At 34.2% G+C, this 17971-nt stretch overlaps 1 protein-coding gene across 1 annotated transcript; it reads right to left on the bottom strand.

Moving 5' to 3' along the window:
• Positions 1–9820: 9820 nt before the first annotated feature.
• Positions 9821–14979, bottom strand: LOC130981890 (beta-glucosidase-like SFR2, chloroplastic). Its single transcript, XM_057905634.1, has 10 exons — positions 14245–14979; positions 13645–14011; positions 13412–13550; positions 13027–13193; positions 12459–12680; positions 11915–12080; positions 11589–11822; positions 11352–11501; positions 11135–11264; positions 9821–10446 (listed from the first exon to the last, which is right to left on the bottom strand). The coding sequence occupies exons 1-10, from the start codon at positions 14414–14416 to the stop codon at positions 10256–10258; spliced, it is 1938 nt and encodes a 645-aa protein (XP_057761617.1). The 5' UTR covers positions 14417–14979; the 3' UTR covers positions 9821–10255.
• Between the last annotated feature and the right edge of the window lie 2992 nt (positions 14980–17971).

Raw genomic sequence — 17971 nt, forward strand, 5'->3', positions numbered from 1 at the left:
AATCTCGGGCAAAGTATAGACTATTATACATTGCTAGAAATCCCAGGATGTCTACTTTCCAACGCAATTTAGAGCGCCCTAATTGAGCTTTTGTAGCTCCAGAAAATCCACTTCGAGTGCAGGGAGGTCAGAATCCAACAGCATATGCAGTCCTTTTCAGACTCTGAATCAGATTTTTGCTCAGGTCCCTCAATTTCAGCCAGAAAATACCTGAAATCACAGAAAAACACACAAACTCATAGTAAAGCCCAGAAAAGTGAATTTTAACTAAAAATTAATAAAAATATAATAAAAACTAACTAAAATTTACTGAAAACATACTAAAAACAATGCCAAAAAGCGTATAAATTATCCGCTCATCAATGACATACGCGTGGATTGAAAATGCCATCGACGCGTACGCGTGACCCATGTGTACGCGTGACCCATGCATATGCGTCGATGCTCGCACGTGACCCACTTAAAGTGAATCCGCTGGGGACAATTTCTAGGCTTTCCAGGCCCAGATCCAACTCATTTCTGAGGTTATTAGAAGCAAAATTCAAAGAGGAAATACATAGTTTAGTTTGGATCATGCTTTAGTTAGTTTCTAGAGAGAAAAGCTATCTCTTCTCTCTAGAATTAGGTTAGATCTAGATTTGGATTTCTTACATCTAGTTTTAGTTCATGCTTTGATTTACTTTTTCTTTACAATTTCTTGTTCTTCTACCTTTTCTCTCTCTAGTTTTGTACTTTACTCCTTGTACTTGTTTACTTTGTTATTGATGCACTCTTGTTCCTCTTATTTTCTTTTAATTCAATTTGAGTTTGATTTCTTTTATTGTTGATTTGCTTTGGTGTTGTTAATTCCTTGCAATTGGTAGTGTAGATCTACTTTTCTGGCAATTTGATGTTACTTTCCTTTTATGCCTTCCAAGTGTTTGATTAAATGCTTGGAAGGATGCTAGAGTAAATTTTTCTCCTCATGGCCTTGGTTGAGTAATTAGAGACTCTTGAGTTATCAAACTCTTTTGTTGATTAATAATTGAAAGTTGCTAGTTGATTTGAATTCCACTAAAGCTAGTCTTTCCTCTGGAGTTGACTTGGCCTTGAGGAATCAAATTGATTATTTTCACTTGACCTTCCTTCATAGTTAGAGGTTGACTAAGTGGAGCAATAGACAATTCTTGTCACAATTGAGGATGATAATGAGGATAGGACTTCTAGTTCTCATTCCTTGCCAAGAGCTTTCTTAGCTATTAGTTTTATGCTTGCAATTTACTTTTCTTGTCCTTTATCCAAAACCCCAAAATATACATCTCATAACCAATAACAAGAATACTTCGCTGTGATTCCTTTGAGAGACGACCTGAGGTTTGAATAATTCGGTTATTTTTATTGGGGTTTGTACTTGTGACAAACAATTTTTTTGCATGAAAGGATTATTTGTTGGTATAGAAACTATACTTGCAACGAGATTTCATGTAAAATTCTATACCATCAAAAATTCGTTCATCACTGCTTCCCTAACTATATGCTTGTGATGTGAAGGTGTCAAGTGAAAAGTTTGAGACTGAGCAGTTAAAGTTGTAATCCAAAGCAGAAGAGTGTGCTTAAGAACTCTAGACACCACTGGCTGAGAATTTGATCGCAGAATTTTGTATCTCTACAATCTTCCTTAAGCAAGTATACCGAATTGTCGTCAAGTATAAACTCACAGAGGTCGAATCCCACAGAGATTGATTGATGAATAATTTTAGTCAAATGGATAATCTAGTTGAACTAAGCATAAATGGAGTTTGATTGCAAGAAATTAAATGGTGGGAAACATAAATGACTTGAAATGTAAATAATTGGAATTAAATTACAGAATGGTAAAGTGCTGGAAATTAAATTGCAAGAAGTAAATGACTAGAAATTAAAAGGGAATGGGGTGATGAATATGAAAGTAAACAGAATATAGAGAATGGGTAGACAAGGATGGGGAAGCTCATTGGGTTCAGGAGATATTGAATTCTCCTAATCAATTCATTCTCATATCTTCCTAAATCATGCAACTCGTTGATCTCTTAGGAATATTAAGTGATTGAACCCCAATTCCTTGGCAATTCAATCTCTTTAAACTTGAACAATTGCCCAATTTCTTGATTTAATTGCTCATGAGAAGAGATGAAGTATGGTCACTGATTATACCACACACTATTCTAGATCAAAGTATCGGGAGGATTATATGTCACTATATCCGACCAACCCCCAATCTAGTCTAGTATGAGAAAGCATTTCTAGCATGATTCCATCATTCCTCTTCCAAGGTTCAGATGGAATCCAAGTATGCTCAATTTTTCTTCTGAGACAATTGAGCAATTGGATGAAGTCCGAAAGCTTTCAAGCAAATCAAAAAGAAATGAATAGAAGAAGAAAAGTAAGAACTATTATTGATCCATCAAATTACAATAGAGCTCCTTCCCCCAATGAAGTGGGGTTTAGTTGATCATAGCTCTGAAAAACTTAGAAGAAAAGTAAAAGTGCATGAAAGTAAACTAAGTACAAAAGAAGAAAGAAGTAGTCAAAGTTTCCCAATTCGGATCCCCCTTTCTATGTTCAAAACTCTTCCTATTTATACTTCTGATCTTCAAGTGAGTCTTCAAGTATTTGGATGTGGGCCATTGGCCTTAGTTGAAGCAGTTAGAAAACTCTTGGGCCACTCAGCTTTCTGGAAGGCGTTAGTTGAGGAATCATTTGCGTTGTTAACACCAGCACATAGTGTTAGTGCTGGCGTTACTGGCATTATTAACGCCACCTTGAATGTTCTTGGGCATTGGCACTAGCGTTGGTGTTGGCATTGGTGTGGCTAATGTTGCCACTAATGCCACAAATCATCCTTGTCCCACGTTATCCCTAGCGTTAGTGTGCTAACGCCGCCATTAACACCACAATTCTTCCCTTGGCTTGGCGTTATCACTAGTGTTAGTGAGCTAACGCAGCCACTAACGCTGCCTTAGTGCTTGCCCAACGTTGCCCCTAGCGTTGGTGTGCCTAACATGGCCACTAACGCCACCATCCTTCTTGGTCCAGCGTTATTGTTGGCGTTAATGTGCCTAACGTGGCCACTAACGCCACAAGTCTTTCCTAAAGCTGGCGTTGTCCCTGGCATTAGTGTGCTAACTTGGCCACTAACGCCACCAATCCTCCCTTAGCCCACGTTGTTGCTGGCGTTAGTGTGCCTAACGTGGCCACTAATGCTACCTTGTTCTCTGCTTCTTCTTTACCTATCATCAACCAAACAATTGCATAAAAGCTTTGCTATAATTACAAGATAATGCATCAGTCATTGCATCAAGTAGTTCTTGCATAAATCTCATGAAAATGAGTATAATTCACTAATATTTGATGAATCAAGACATGCATAAGTAACTCATCCAAATGCTTGCTTATTGATGAAGATAATGCATGAAACTATCCTAAAACATGCTAAAAATGGATTGTAAAACTAGCCAAGATTCCCTGGCATCAGGATTCTAGCAAAGCTGAATCACAATCCTAAAGGGTTCACCCAGTTAAGTGTCTGTGGCGTTTATGTATCCGATGGTAATACTGAAAAGCAAAGCGCTTAAGGTCATGGCCAAGACACAAAAGAAGCTGAGTTCAAGAGTAAAAAAGAACTAAACTAGTAGAATCAATAGTATCATCTGGATTATAAGTTCCTAAAGATGCTAATTATTCTGAGCTTCAAAGAAAAGTGAGATGCTAAAACTATTCAGAAGTAAAAAGCTACTAGTCCCGCTTATCTAATTGAAACTGAGCTTCATTGAAAACTCTTATATTTATTTTATCCTTCTCTTCTTTTTAATCCTACTTTATTTTTAGTTGCTTGGGGACAAGAAATAGTTTAAGTTTAATGTTCTGATGAGCGGATATTTTAGACGCTTTTTAGCATCATTTTCATATAGTTTTCATTACGTTTTGTTTAAGTTTTATTATATTTTCATAGGTTTTAGTGAAAAATTCATATTTTTGGATTCTACTTTGAGTTTTTGTGTTTTTTGATGATTTCAAGTATTTTTTGGCTGAAATTGAGGAACTTTGGAAAAAGTCTTATTCAGAGACAGAGAAAGGACTGCAGATGCTGTCAGGATCTGACCTCCGTGCACTCGAGGGAGTATTTTTGGAGTTACAGAAGTCTAAATGGCTCGTTCTCAATGGCTATGGAAAGCTAACATTCCAGACTTTCCAGAAATATATAATAGTCCATACTTTACTCTGGAAATGAAGGTCCAAAACTGGCGTTCAACGCCAGCACTTTACCCTCTTCTTGGCGTTAGACGCCTAGAATGGAGCAGCTAGCATCCAATGCCCAAACAGGCGTCCCAAACTGGTGTTCAACGCCCATAAGGGAGTACCCACTCGTGGCTTCACTCAAGCTCAGCCCAAACACTCACCAAGTGGGCCTGGAAAGTGGATTTTCACACTATAAGACTAGCTTATCTTAATTATGTAATTCTTAGTTATCAAATAAGTATATATAGGAGGAGATCACCCTTGTTTAGGATCTTCTTCCTCCTCCATTGGAATACATTATTTCTTTGTAAGCTATAAGTCACTAACCTCCTAGGTTAAGGTTAAGAGCTCCGTTAATTTTTATTGATTAATAATATCACTATTCTATTTCAATCTATGCTTGATTCCATTCTAAGACGTATCTTAGTTCTTCATCCTAAATGAATTGGGAGTGTAACTTGATCTTCATCCCTATTCTACATGGGTTCTTGCGAGTCCTTGATGGGATAGTATTGTACCACAAGCTTGATTATGCATCTCTTAGACGGCTAATCCACGACTTCTTTTGGGTACTTGGAGACATCAGTGCAGCTGAGGTATGGGGTAATTTGGGCCTTTGTGGTATAGGCTAGAATCATTGGAGCAGCATTCTCTGATTCGGAAGATCCGACCTTGTCTGTGGCACTTTGAGTAGGATCACCAAGGTAATAGACTGCTAGAGCTTCATCCTCGTTCAAATTGGATGATCGCTGACCCGGCGTTTGACCTGAAGCAGAGGAGATTAATGCTCACTGATCTGGCGTTAGTCACTTACAGCCTGTCATGGAATGAATCATCAGAAGTTGGAATAGAAAGTGAGAAAAGTTGATCCAGAAGGAGGAAGCATCTCCGAAGCCTCAACTGTTCTCTCATCATTGATTTCACACCAATTAAGTAACTCTATCTTTATTCTATTTTTTGCATTTTTCGTGACAAACTATATTTCCTATCCACCTGACTAAGATCTGCAGGATATCCATTGCTTGCTCAAACCAACAATCTACGTGAGATCGACCCTCATTCACCTGACGTATTAGTTGGACGACTCGGTGCACCTGTCGGTCTATCTATATGAATATTGCGGAGTCAATTTGTGCACCATTGACCAAGAATTAGAAGATAATAATCCAAAAGAGGATGAAATAATTCGACATGAACAAGATGAAGACCATAGGCGGGGAGCTATATTAAGGGATGAAATAGTTGCTTAAATGTAGGCTGACTATCAATTAGGATTCTGATCACTCCGTTAAAAAAATGCAAATGAATTTATTAGTTGTATTATGTGAGCTTAATTGATATTTTAACTTTGATATGTTATTATTGAATTTATATGTTACCTTTTAATGTGTTATTATATTATATTTAATAACTTTGGTGTGTAATTATTGAATCAATTTGTGACATGTATTTATGGAATGTATTATATCTTTATTTTTTGAATAAATGATAGGATAGTTAACAAATAATTTGATTTAAGAAATATGGTATGTTATTTCTATGCACTTATTTTGTAGATTGAGAGGTGTTAATGGCAAAGAAAATATTATGCCAATATGAGACCACTAGTCAGAATACTTTAAGATGGATCGAGGAAATGGTTACAACTTTCATTGATGCTTTGATTGAAGAATTTCGCTAAGAAATAGAATGGAAGTCATATTTACTACAATGCCATATGACAATATACTTTCACTTTTTAGATCTACATATGATAACCACCTCCGTAAGAAAAACCTTAAGAATAGACTGAAGACATTAAAGGATCATTTTGGAGTTTGTTATGATCATTTTCATGACCTTAATGGATTTTCTTGGAATTCAATTGCAAAGATGTTTGAGGCTGAAGCTAAAGTTTGGGAAGAATTTATTAAGGTAATTTTTATGTATTCATTCTTTCATTTGGTTAGGAATTTAATTAGTAGATATTCAAGAATTATATAAATAATGTATATTTACATATATACACACTCACATATACTATTTTTCTATTTTATAGTAAAAATTAGACGTGAAAAAGTGGGCGTGCACTCCAATCAAACACCATGACAAACTGTTTGAGATATATGGTACCAAAAAACATGCTGAAAGTGCCAAAGAAAAAGTCAAAAGGTGGAAGAAGAATAAAGAAATAATTAACTTGAATGATGATGATAGTTTCTTAAATATGGAGGACGAGTGGAATGACAAGACAATTACTCCCATTCAACTAGTTATACAATGGGTTATAGTCCTGAAATTGGTTTGTCTAACCAATCAACTGGCTCTCATAGAAAATCATCAAGAGGTACTAAACATAAAACAACCATGAGTGATATATTAGAATCAGAAATGGAAAGAATGAGTCAGGGCATTCAAGCATTGACTGAAATGATAAAGGATGGGAATCGTTTCTATGAGAGATCAATTGATATTGCCAAAAAGCAAATGTTAGAACAAGTGCAGGTAGCTAAGGAGCAAGTTCAAATAGCTAAATAATAAGTGCAAATAGCTGAAAGGGGGCTTGTGATTTTTGAGCCAGGTAGGCCTCAAATTTACTATGCAGAGAAGATCGAGTTAAGAGAGAATTTTTTGGTTTTCCAACTGATGTGCGTCTTGCCACATTATATGAGTTAATGAAAGAATCTGGTGCATTTTAGGAACAATAGTCCTAATAATGTGGCTAATATTTTGAGACTGAAATAAGTATGAGTTTAGGATCGAGGAAGGTACCAGTATCTTCATATTTTGTGGGTAACATATCTATGACTTTATGAAGGGATATGATGATAATACTTTATGCCTTTGTATTTTTATGACTTTCATAACTATAACTATTATTTACTATGCTATTAGCAATGACTTGATCAAAGAGGTTGATGAATGAAAATTAATGCTCACGGATAGTGGCAAGTGCATCAGATCCTTCAAGTAATACCGCGGTGAGTGGATATCGTTTCCACGAGGATTAACGAATTGAGATAGGAAACGTCTAATTAAATATCTAATTAGATCGATCAAACCGTAGATTTTGGATTGTGGATCTTGAAGAAAAGAAGAAACAAAAGAAGAGAATCGGGAGAATGCTTGAAGTTGAAAGCAAATCAATAAATGAGAATGTTGAAGGTTTCGGAAATGTTTGATTCTTGGAAGAACAATGCTTATGCTTTCTTATTTAATTCATGCAAAAATCTTTTCACAGCAAATCATTTATATCAAATCCCAATTCCTTGGTGGTTTAATTTTTCTAAACCAATTAATTATCAATTCCTTGGTAAACTAATCGAGAGAAGAGGTGAAGAACGGTTTCGATTTTAAGCCATACAATCTTCAAGAACTATCACTAGTCAAATTATATGTCACTTATTCGAACTAGATCTAGATAAGTGAAGATTGTGAGACGAGTTTTAATCTAATTCTTAAATTAATTTTTCCAAATATAAAATCAGAATCCAAGACAGAATTAAAGTATTTTCAAATAGTTCTAACCTTTAATGATGAAGAACAAAACTCAATTTTGAAAAATTAAAGAAGCATGAATTCAAATAAAGAAAACACTTACATTATTAATCCTAAAACCAAACAGAGCTCCTAACCTTCAACGGAGGAGGTTTAGTAACTCATCATAAAAAATAAACTAGTCTTAATGATGAGAGAGATGTGTGATCCGATGGATTATGGTCTTCCTTGTGAACAAGGTTCACTTATTTATAACCTATGTTCTATCTACAATTCAAATTACAAACTAACCCTAATCTTATCTTTCGGAAAGATAGAGGATAGCTAACTACCTACTTAAAATTCAAATCAAAACAATAATTCAAATATAATATAGAAACGAATCCTAACAATCATATCTTTATATTTTAAAAGGGATTAATGATAACTAATCTTCTTGAATCTTCAATCTTTAATCTTCGGATGTGATTAAGACTTCTAATGATTTGTTATAAATGAACTTGTGCCTTAATAAATGTTACATCCTGGGAGTTTGAGAGGTGTTGAATGTCGAGCTTGCATCTTCAAATTTGGGTGTTGGCTCAAGTAGTAATCCTCCAGGGCTTCATGGCTGCCAAGATTGGCTTGATGGACGTCGGGCTTGTGTTTGGAAGCTAGGAGGGACGTCAGGCTTGTGTGATTGGACGTCGGGCTTATGTCCCAAATGGAGGGAGTGCTGGGCTTGTGGAGCTGTCCATCGGGCGTGTGTCTAATTGGAGAGGAGATGTTTGGCGTTCACTCTTGAAGGTTGGGCATCCGGTTTGATACCTTTTGGGCCCGGTTGGACTATCCTTGAACTGTATTTGTGTTTTCTTGCTAAAAAGGTTTTAATCCTTGATTATTTTGAGATAAAAATTTCTAAAAATACAAAAAAACTAATATAACTCCAAATACTTTATTAGTTATGAAATTCCACTAAAAAACAAAAACAATTTGATTAAAATCTAAGAAAACAAATGAAAAAAACTCTAAAAATTACTTAAGATGAAGTGTCATCAGAGGTCTATGCTATATTAGTAATGACTTGATCAAAGAGGTTTCAGATAATAATGTTAGCTTTGTTAGTTCCATCGGTATTGTGATTTTTGTTTTTAGCCGACCTTAACCTGTTATTATGTAAGACCTCTTTGATGTGTATTAGTTAATGTAATATAAGATCCAATATATTAGTCAGATGATATAATATGATCTATTAGTATATTTGGAACTATGAACATTTAACTATTAATTTATGTGTCTTCCTCTTAAAGTTGTCTCCAATCTATAAGTTGGTATGAGTATTAGATCACTCCAATTTTATAATTTTTTATATTATTATTATTATTATTATTATTATTATTATTATTATTATTATTTATAAAATTTATATTCCTAACTTCTTATATTACAAATATAGTTAAATTTTGTTATTATTATTTATTGAAGCTGTTAAATATGTTACATAATTATATACATAACATTTCTATATAATATAAAAGATAAAATTGTCATTATATAACTTTATTTTTTTTCTTTTACTTTTTTTTTCAAACAAACACCGTAAATTAATCATCCTTCAATATCTTTTTATCTTACTTTTTTTCATCTAAACATATCAATAAAAATTAAATTTCACCTCAATTTTTTTTCTATTTCTTTTTACTCAATTTCATTCTTTTCTATTTCTTTCCTCCACCAAACAAAGCCTTAGATTTGTCAAAATTTAGCACAAATGTCCTCTAATTGACTTCTAGTGAAATCCGTCATAGCATGTAACCAGTACACTGCTACCCTTATCATTATTAGTCCACTAGCGTACGTGAAAAAAAAAAAATAAAAGATTTAACTAACATATATCCTAATCACACATAATAAACTTATTATTAGTGAAAAATTTTAAACATTTTTATTTAATGAATATAAAATAAATACATAAAAAATTTAATTTTTTTATATTTTCAATAAAAAAAAATTTTAATTTATAAACTTAACATATGTCCTTAAAGCACATATTAGCTAAACCCAAAAATAAATCATGTGTTTGTCACAAGATTCTTGATGACGTTTTTTGGTTTTTCTTGAGTTAAGGTTTATAAAAAGGAATGAAATGAAATGACTAAACTGTCCTCTATACAAGGTAAGCTCTAAAGACAATAAAATCCTTTAAGAAAAATGTTATCAGATTATGTACTCTCATTCTCTTCTTTATCATAGAAGAGCATGTTGCCAGCTAGCCACCTTTTTCTCATCTTCATTAAGCTCTTAACGAATGAACCTTCTACATGGAACAAGTTGAGTTTTGACAAGAATACCCCTTCCATACTATCGTCTAGTGCTTAATTTGGTAGGAGATTCACTTTGGCATATCTCAAAAAGTTCGCTGACCTTTACAATAGTGAGAATTATACTAAGTGAAGTACCATAATGTAGACATGAAGAAGCTATTTGGTACTACATATTGAAAGTGTCCATCACTTGAAGAATTCGGATATGTTATCAATTGCTAATTTGGAAGAGGCTGAAGAACTAAATTGGGATTTTCTTTTTGAGGTTTCCTTTTCTTCTTTAGGAAGAAGGGTCGGATGATGAATCTTGAGAAGCGGCTCAAATGATCCTGGAGACCTTCCATCTCATAATGACCAAACCGCCAATCTCGTTTGATATATGGCCGCTGTATAGGCTCATCAAGTCCACCTGTCATAAGACGCAACAATAATTAAAGTTTATATTTATCAGCACAAAGTCACAAACACAACAAAAGTCTAACCATGTTCATAGCCCTCTGGGCATAAGCTTTCTTCATGTTTCCATGGAAGAACTTTAACCAACATTTTTTTAACCAACTTAGTAGTGAATTCACCAATGCCAAACAACTTTTGTAAGTTATTTAAGGTTTCAAGGACCTCTATTTTGCAACTAAGCAGAGCAGGTTGTAAAGCAATCTGCTTGTGAGGTTTAAAGCAAGCATTCAAATCAATAATAGTTGCATAGTTCATAACTTCTAATTCTAATAACCACTGATCATTTTAATTTCATCTGCTAACAATCTAACATCATTAATACAATGGCTGCCCCATATCATCTCATAAAACTCGGTCTTCTTTTAAGGGTGAGTTTAAAATGTGGTTAATAAAACAAATTAGTCCTAGTCAATAATGGTATTCGTTTCAATGCGTTCATACATAGTTGGTTCCTGGTAAGGCACTAAGGCATCAACCGCATTAACAAGGTGAGAGATAGTGTTAAGCCTTACTCTAAATTTGTAAGACAGGAACAGCAAGATTTTATATTTTATGCTTTAAATCAATCGTAGAGGATAATTAAGCTTCTCTGCATGCACATAGAGACAATTTTAGCTGAAAATAAGAATTTAGATAATTACCTGCATACATTAAACCATGTTTGTCCACAGCCCGGTAAAATGGCCTTGTTTTCTTCTCTCTAACAGCTCTTTGGAGTTCATCCCACGCTCCATCACGATCTTCACGTGTAACTTTTCCTGTAGTCACAATCTGCAATAAACAGCTCAGTGAAACTGTAAAAAATAATTAGACACAGCATGTGACAAGGAGAAACAAATGCAGATTTGGAGCGCTAACTCTAGAAAATAGATGGTAAGAAGGGCGGGGGATCCGTGCTAGATTGTTTTTGCGGTCAACTGCTACAAGTCCAAACTTGGGACCGTATCCATCAGCCCACTCCCAGTTATCAGAAATAGTCCAGAACAAGTAACCAAGCACAGGCACGCCCTGTAAAAAATTAAAAGAAGGACTAACATATGATTAGTATTTATAGAAGGAAAAAAAGAATAATTTTAAGCAAATGGAGACTTAAACCATGATCATGGCTGCATAAATTGCAAGCAAATGCTCCAACATATATGGTCGCCGGATCACATCTGTCTCATCTGAAACTCCGTTCTCAGTAATGATGAAGGGGACATTTAAATGCTTGTATCTTTCATGAAACTGGAGCAACATTCGGTACAAGCCATCAGGATATACCCCACGACCAGATTCACTGTACTCGTCAGTTTCTACCAGTTTCAGGCCAGGCCCTGAAACCACTTCCTGAAATCAATGCCGGTTTCCTAATGTTAATAATGTACGTCATAATCAGATACATAGCATGCAGTGCAGTTATCAAGGTTAAGAAAACAAACCTGCCCATAGTAATTAATGCCTATGAAGTCCAGCTTGTCAGATATTCCATCAATATATGGGAATATAGTCAATGAATTAGCCAAGGTAACAGCAGCAACATCAAACAGACCATAGGGTCGCATAAACGACACATGGTGTGCGACACCCACCATTGTATTTGATGAGCTACTTCCAAAAAGATATCAATCAGATAATTACCACACAATTCAAAAAGCAACAAAGGAGAGTAATAAATTTCAAATGTGCAGGTCCTGCTTAATGAGACGAGGTTGCAGAAAAGATTCAGTTAAACTGAAAAGAAATGGCAACCAAGGAGTCAACCAGATAATGGATAACATATGAAAATAATAACTATATTATAATGTAGATAACTCCAAGAAAAGAGGATACATATCTAAAATTTAAAAGGACGTAAAAATGTTCTTTAGATTCCAAGTTCAACAGGTAAACAACAAACAACAACAACAACAAGCCTTGTCCCATTAGGAAGTTCAACAGGTAAAGTGACAATAATTTTCCCAAGCTTCCATAAGAAAGGGATACCTTATTTCATGGATGTAGTCATATGCCTTTGAGTGTGCAATAGACATCCAATGCATGGCCTGCTGAAAAACACCGGTTGGAAGGGCAGAAGTCGCAGCCTCCAGCATATCAGGATGACCACCAGGCCAAGCTCCAGCACAATAAGTTAGCATGCTGAAGACATGCGGCTCATTGAATGTCACCCAGTAGTCTACTAAACCTGATACACTGTTTACAACAAGCCTGCATGGAATGGGAAGATAAAGATGTGGTGAAAGCTCATCAGAATGCAAGCAGTTAAGGATGTGAACAATGTCACACAAGCAAGAGGAAGGCTCTTGTACCATAATTCAACTGCTCTTTCAGAAGTATTACATGAAGAAGGGATAAGATTCAATTACAGGTTCAATAAATGTCTATATTGCCAATGCTATTAATGTTGTTAAGTCAATCATGAGGCCTCAAATGTGCCCAGTTTACAACAAAAGATAGGTTAACACAGTGCAGCAGTCAATGTCACCAGAAACTAGAGTCTGCAGCAGGTATAGTAAAATGGCATAGATACAACTTCTACTGAAAGACAATTAACCTGGTAAATTCCATGAAATAATCCACTGTCTTTTCCAGTTTCCAACCTCCATACTCACCCGCCCAGGGTGGAAGTGAGTGGTGAAAAAGAGTAAGCATCACCTTCATTCCATATGATCGGACCCTTTTGATAATCCACTTGTATCGCTCAATGGCAGCATAGTTGACCTATAAAAGGGGGAGTCAAATGAGTAAATTTAAGAAGTAACATACTAACATCTCTTCATCAGTTGAATTGGTTGATAAGGTCCAAAGACAAAACAAAAGTTCATAAGTTGAAAAACATATGCATAGGCTCAATTACATAAGGTATTCAGTACTCAGTAATATATGCTTTACCAACGATCAGAAATGACATCATTATGAAAAGCCAATTTTGTACGTACAGATTCTTTGAGGCCATTGAGAGGCTCCTTTGGCATGATTCTTGACCAATCAACTCCCATGCGGAAAACACTAATACCAGTATCGTTGGCTAATTTCAATTCTGTATCAGGATCAGACCAAAACCTTAACCTTTCCTCCCTGAAAATTAGGGTTTTTTGCCTTCCATTTATCCACAAGCCTACTCATTTAACATTAAAATCCAGGTAAAGAAAAAAGAAATCTCAGGGCTTACGGGTGCGAAACATTATGCCAAGCAGTTACATTATGATGATGTTCTACTTCTTCTTCTTCTTGTTCTTCTTCTTGACCTTCCACTTCGATGTACTTCTCAAAACCTCTAATCATGGCCTCCATAGCAATCTTAAGAGGTTTCCTACCCTTCTTAACTTGCTTACCGGTGTGCCGTGGAGACGCTCCAGCTGTTTGAGAGCCACCATCACCGGCTGCAGAGCCCATCAATGCATCAACCGGCTGCTTCGGCGCTTTCGGCTCCACGTAGTCAGCCTTTTCTTCAGCAAATTGTAGCCAAGCATCGTCAAGCCTATCCTCAACATGTGCTGGTGCTGTTGCCAAACCAAAGAAAAACCCATTCTCTCCTTCTGCAACGTTAAAACAAAACAAAACCATCATCTATCCCTAAGTCCTAATTGTAGCCCGTGCAAGATGCAATCAATTAATCACGACTAATAAATTACTCAATAACTTAAATCTTATTAGCAACTGCGTAGTGCACTTTAGTTGCCTATAATTAAGTATGCTATTATGTTTTGCAATGAACAACAAAGCTACTTGCGAATAGGGATGTGTTTGGGACTTGGAAGTGAATACTAACCGGAGAGGTCGAAGACGGCGAGGGTGTCGGAGGACTCGTCGATGGGGGAACGGAAGGGAAGGAGGTTCTTGTTGCGATAACGGGAGAATGAGAAGGCATTGGCGGCGACAGTCAGCGTAACCAGAGCTCCGGCGAGCTTGGTGGCGGCAGCGAAGAGCGCCACCAGCGTCATCCGATTGGGAAGGGGAAAGTAGCAGCTGCGTCCACGTGTCTCAGTGAGAACTCTCTCTGTGAAGATAGTTCATATTGAAGATGAGAGAGAATCTATATCCATATCCAAATTCAAAATCCAAGCGAATGAGACCAGGGAATGTGTAAGACTCTAAGTGGACGTAATACAATCATCACTTGGCTTCGCGATGTTAGTTAAGGGGACCGGTAGTCTCTTCTAAGTTCTAATATACTTACATTTTTTTATCCGCGTTCAATTTCTCTTATTGTTTTTTCCTGCGAAGGTTTTATCCACTTTCGGATTTGTCATTCACCATTGAGCAAGAACAACGAACTCCGTCAGGTTTTGCACAGGGCATTTTTGTGCGACAATAAAAAGGAAGAAGCAAAGTTCCAGCTATCAAATCCATCTCCCCCGTCGCGAAACCTTTGTTGCTCTTTTGGGTTGGCTCCTCAAGATTGGGTTACTTCAAGGATTGCAAAGCCCGATAGATTTGCCATCTGTGACTCAAAACACCTGGTTGGTCAATCCCTTATTCAGTTTGGTTATGTTGAGGATTTGATTTTCGTCTTGATATTATAAATTCGGTAATGATAGATAGATTGACAAATAAATTACTTAGAATTTATTTTATTTAATATTTATTAAGATACCTGTTACACATATAAGTCTTTTTGACTTACAAGTTTTACAAGTTGCTAACGGGCCTTTTAATGTGTTATTCATCCGTTTCCTATTTTCAAAACGCTACACTGTATTATGAACGGTTCCTCTTACTCTTCCTCTTCTTTTTTTTCGTTTTTTTTTTTCATTTTCATGGTTTCTGAAATCAAGTTCTTCCTCTTCTTCTTCGTTTTTTTTCGATTTTCATGGTTTCTGAAATTAAGGTTTGAAATCGTTTTGAAGAAGAAGAAGCAGCAGAAGATGAGGAGGAGAAAGAGAAAGAGTTCTGAACTATGCAACGAATTTTGGGTGTATTTTCGTAATTCTTTGGGTGTATTTCTGTAATCCTTTTGAAGATAATGGAACTTCAGAAATACACTCAAACGATTACAGAAATACACCCAAAAGATTACAAAAATACACCTAAAGGATTACAGAAATACACCCAAACGGTTACAGGAATTCACCCAAACGATTATAGGAATACACCCAAAGGATTAGAGAAATTCACCCAAAAGATTACAAAACTACACCCAAAGGATTTAAGAAAATACACCCAAAATTCGTTGAAGTACATCTTATGCATAATTCAGAACTCTTTCTCTTTCTCCTCCTCATCTTCTGCTGCTTCTTCTTTTTCCATAAAGATTTTACCATGAAAAATCGAAAAAAAAAAAAGAGAAAACAGAGAGAAGAGCACATAAATGAAGAAGAAGAAGAGGAAGACAAGGAAGAAGAAGAACGTGCAGAAACGAAAGAAAAGGAGAAGAAGAAGAGTAAGAGGAAGAAGAACGTGTAGCAAAAAGAAGAAAGAGAAAGAGAATGCAAGAAAAGAAAGAAAAGAAGAAGGAGAAGACGAAGAGGAAGAAGAACGGTTCGAAGCGCGTTTTGAGCGTTAGTTTTAATTGGACTTGTAAGGTTTACAAGCATTAATCGCTTGTATGCGAAGAATTTCTCATTTATTAATTATTATTAATTATTGTAATAATTAATAAATATTAAATAAAATAAATTAAAAATTATTTTTGATTAATTTTTTTGTTATTAAATATTTTTATTATAAATAGAGTAAACACTCAACTTGATCTTTATCCATTTTTACGAAGAATCAAGTGAATTTTGTTTAAAAAAAGAACACTTCGATTCTCAACTTTTTTATTTTGAAACAACACGTTCTTTTTGTTAAAAAATCAGTTAAATAATAATAAAAAAATTACTTTTGTAGAAATTTTATTTGTATTTTATGGAGTTTTAAATTTTCACAAAATTCTTTTCAACAATATAACCAATTACTACCACTATTACCACTACTTTTTTCATCCTCATTATTATCACTCTTACCTCTGTTATTTTTATTGCTTTATCATCATCATTATCTCTTCTACCGACATCATCATCAATAGCAATATTATTAACAGTAAAATTCTCTTCTTTCATTTCTTATTCGATGTTATTTTTTTCATTCAAAAATATATTTGTACTATAATTATTTTTTTTGCAGCATTATTTTTATTAATGTATGGTTTTTTTCACATAACCACCATTGGTAAAGGAATTTTTTAAAATCAAACTTATTAATAATTTGTGGAGGTCTAAAACCCCCACAAAATATAAATAAAATTCTATAAACTAATTTTTATTATTATTTAACGAATTTTTTAACAAAAAAATTATATTGTCTAAAAATAAAAAAGTTAAAAATTAAAATATCCTTTTTTTTAACAGAAATAATTTTGTCCTTTGAAAAAATGGACAAAAACCGAATTCACTCTTATAAATATATGAATTGAACTTTCTCCTTTTCATGACCCGAATAAATTGGTGTATGTGATGAAATATTTTTGCATATGTTACTGTTCTTGATAATGCTACTTACAGAAAATGTAAAACTATTCTTAACCAAATTCGAAAGTTTTGGTGAGCGGGGTTATTCAAATTGAACACAGTTGTTAACTTGATGCAAAGTAAAATGTGAACTAGATAGAAATTGATCAATAATTTAGGTGCGTCAACTAGTTAAGGGAAAAATTATGCATCTTGGGGATTATTCTAACATAAAAGTTTTGTTGAATTTAAAGCTCACAAGAAGCATAAAGAGACAATTATTTAGTATAAATGTTAGAATAAATTGCATAACTAAGACTTAGTTTGATTATGTTTTTATTTTATAAAAATTAGTTTTTAAAAATTAGTTTTTTAAAGTTATAATATTTATATTTGATAAATTAAATTAAAAATAATTTTTAATAAACATAAAAAACAAGTATGTTTAATAAAATAATTTTTAAAATTTAAAATACCATAATAGACATTAATATAAGAATTAAATTTAGATATTAATTAATATATGAGATTATATTAGACTTTTTAATTTTGATAAGTAAAAGTCAACTTTAAAAAATTTTCCGTAAGTATTTTTAAAATAATCACTAGCTTTTAAAAACTGCAAGTACAAACACATGAGTTTTTTTATTTATCAAACATAAAACGAGATATTTATGCTTTTGAAAAGCACAAACACTTATTCGAAAAATTTTACCAAACCAAGTCTAATTCTATTAGTGTGAAAATTGATTAGCACCTCATAAAAAATGGCGTGTCTTTCTGTATAAATCATGACTTGAAAATCAACAAAAGATTTATTTAGTGTACTTCTCTATTTTCAATTTATTTCATGTTATCTCTTTTTTATTTCTTGTTCTCAAAAGAACCTTTTATAATATCAAAAGCTAGATTTTTTTTGAATAAATAGTCATTTTTTTTATCATGAAAGATTCAAGTATAGATAAAACTGATCATGAAAAAACTTAACTAATGTTACATCTATAAAAGATTAAATTTTAAATTGACCTATTAAAAAAACATGTTAAATTCCTACATTGCTCAAATCAT

Source organism: Arachis stenosperma, chromosome 5 (genome assembly GCF_014773155.1).
Source record: "Arachis stenosperma cultivar V10309 chromosome 5, arast.V10309.gnm1.PFL2, whole genome shotgun sequence".
Lineage (NCBI taxonomy): Eukaryota > Viridiplantae > Streptophyta > Magnoliopsida > Fabales > Fabaceae > Arachis > Arachis stenosperma.

Excerpts from the sequence above, each read along its gene's own strand:
- LOC130981890 (XM_057905634.1), bottom strand. The coding sequence starts at position 14,416 with ATGACGCTGGTGGCGCTCTTCGCTGCCGCCACCAAGCTCGCCGGAGCT. Across the intron at positions 11,823-11,914 it reads GCATTAATTACTATGGGCAG|GAAGTGGTTTCAGGGCCTGG; the intron begins GTTTGTTTTCTT and ends CATTGATTTCAG. Across the intron at positions 11,502-11,588 it reads TTTATGCAGCCATGATCATG|GGCGTGCCTGTGCTTGGTTA; the intron begins GTTTAAGTCTCC and ends AATTTTTTACAG.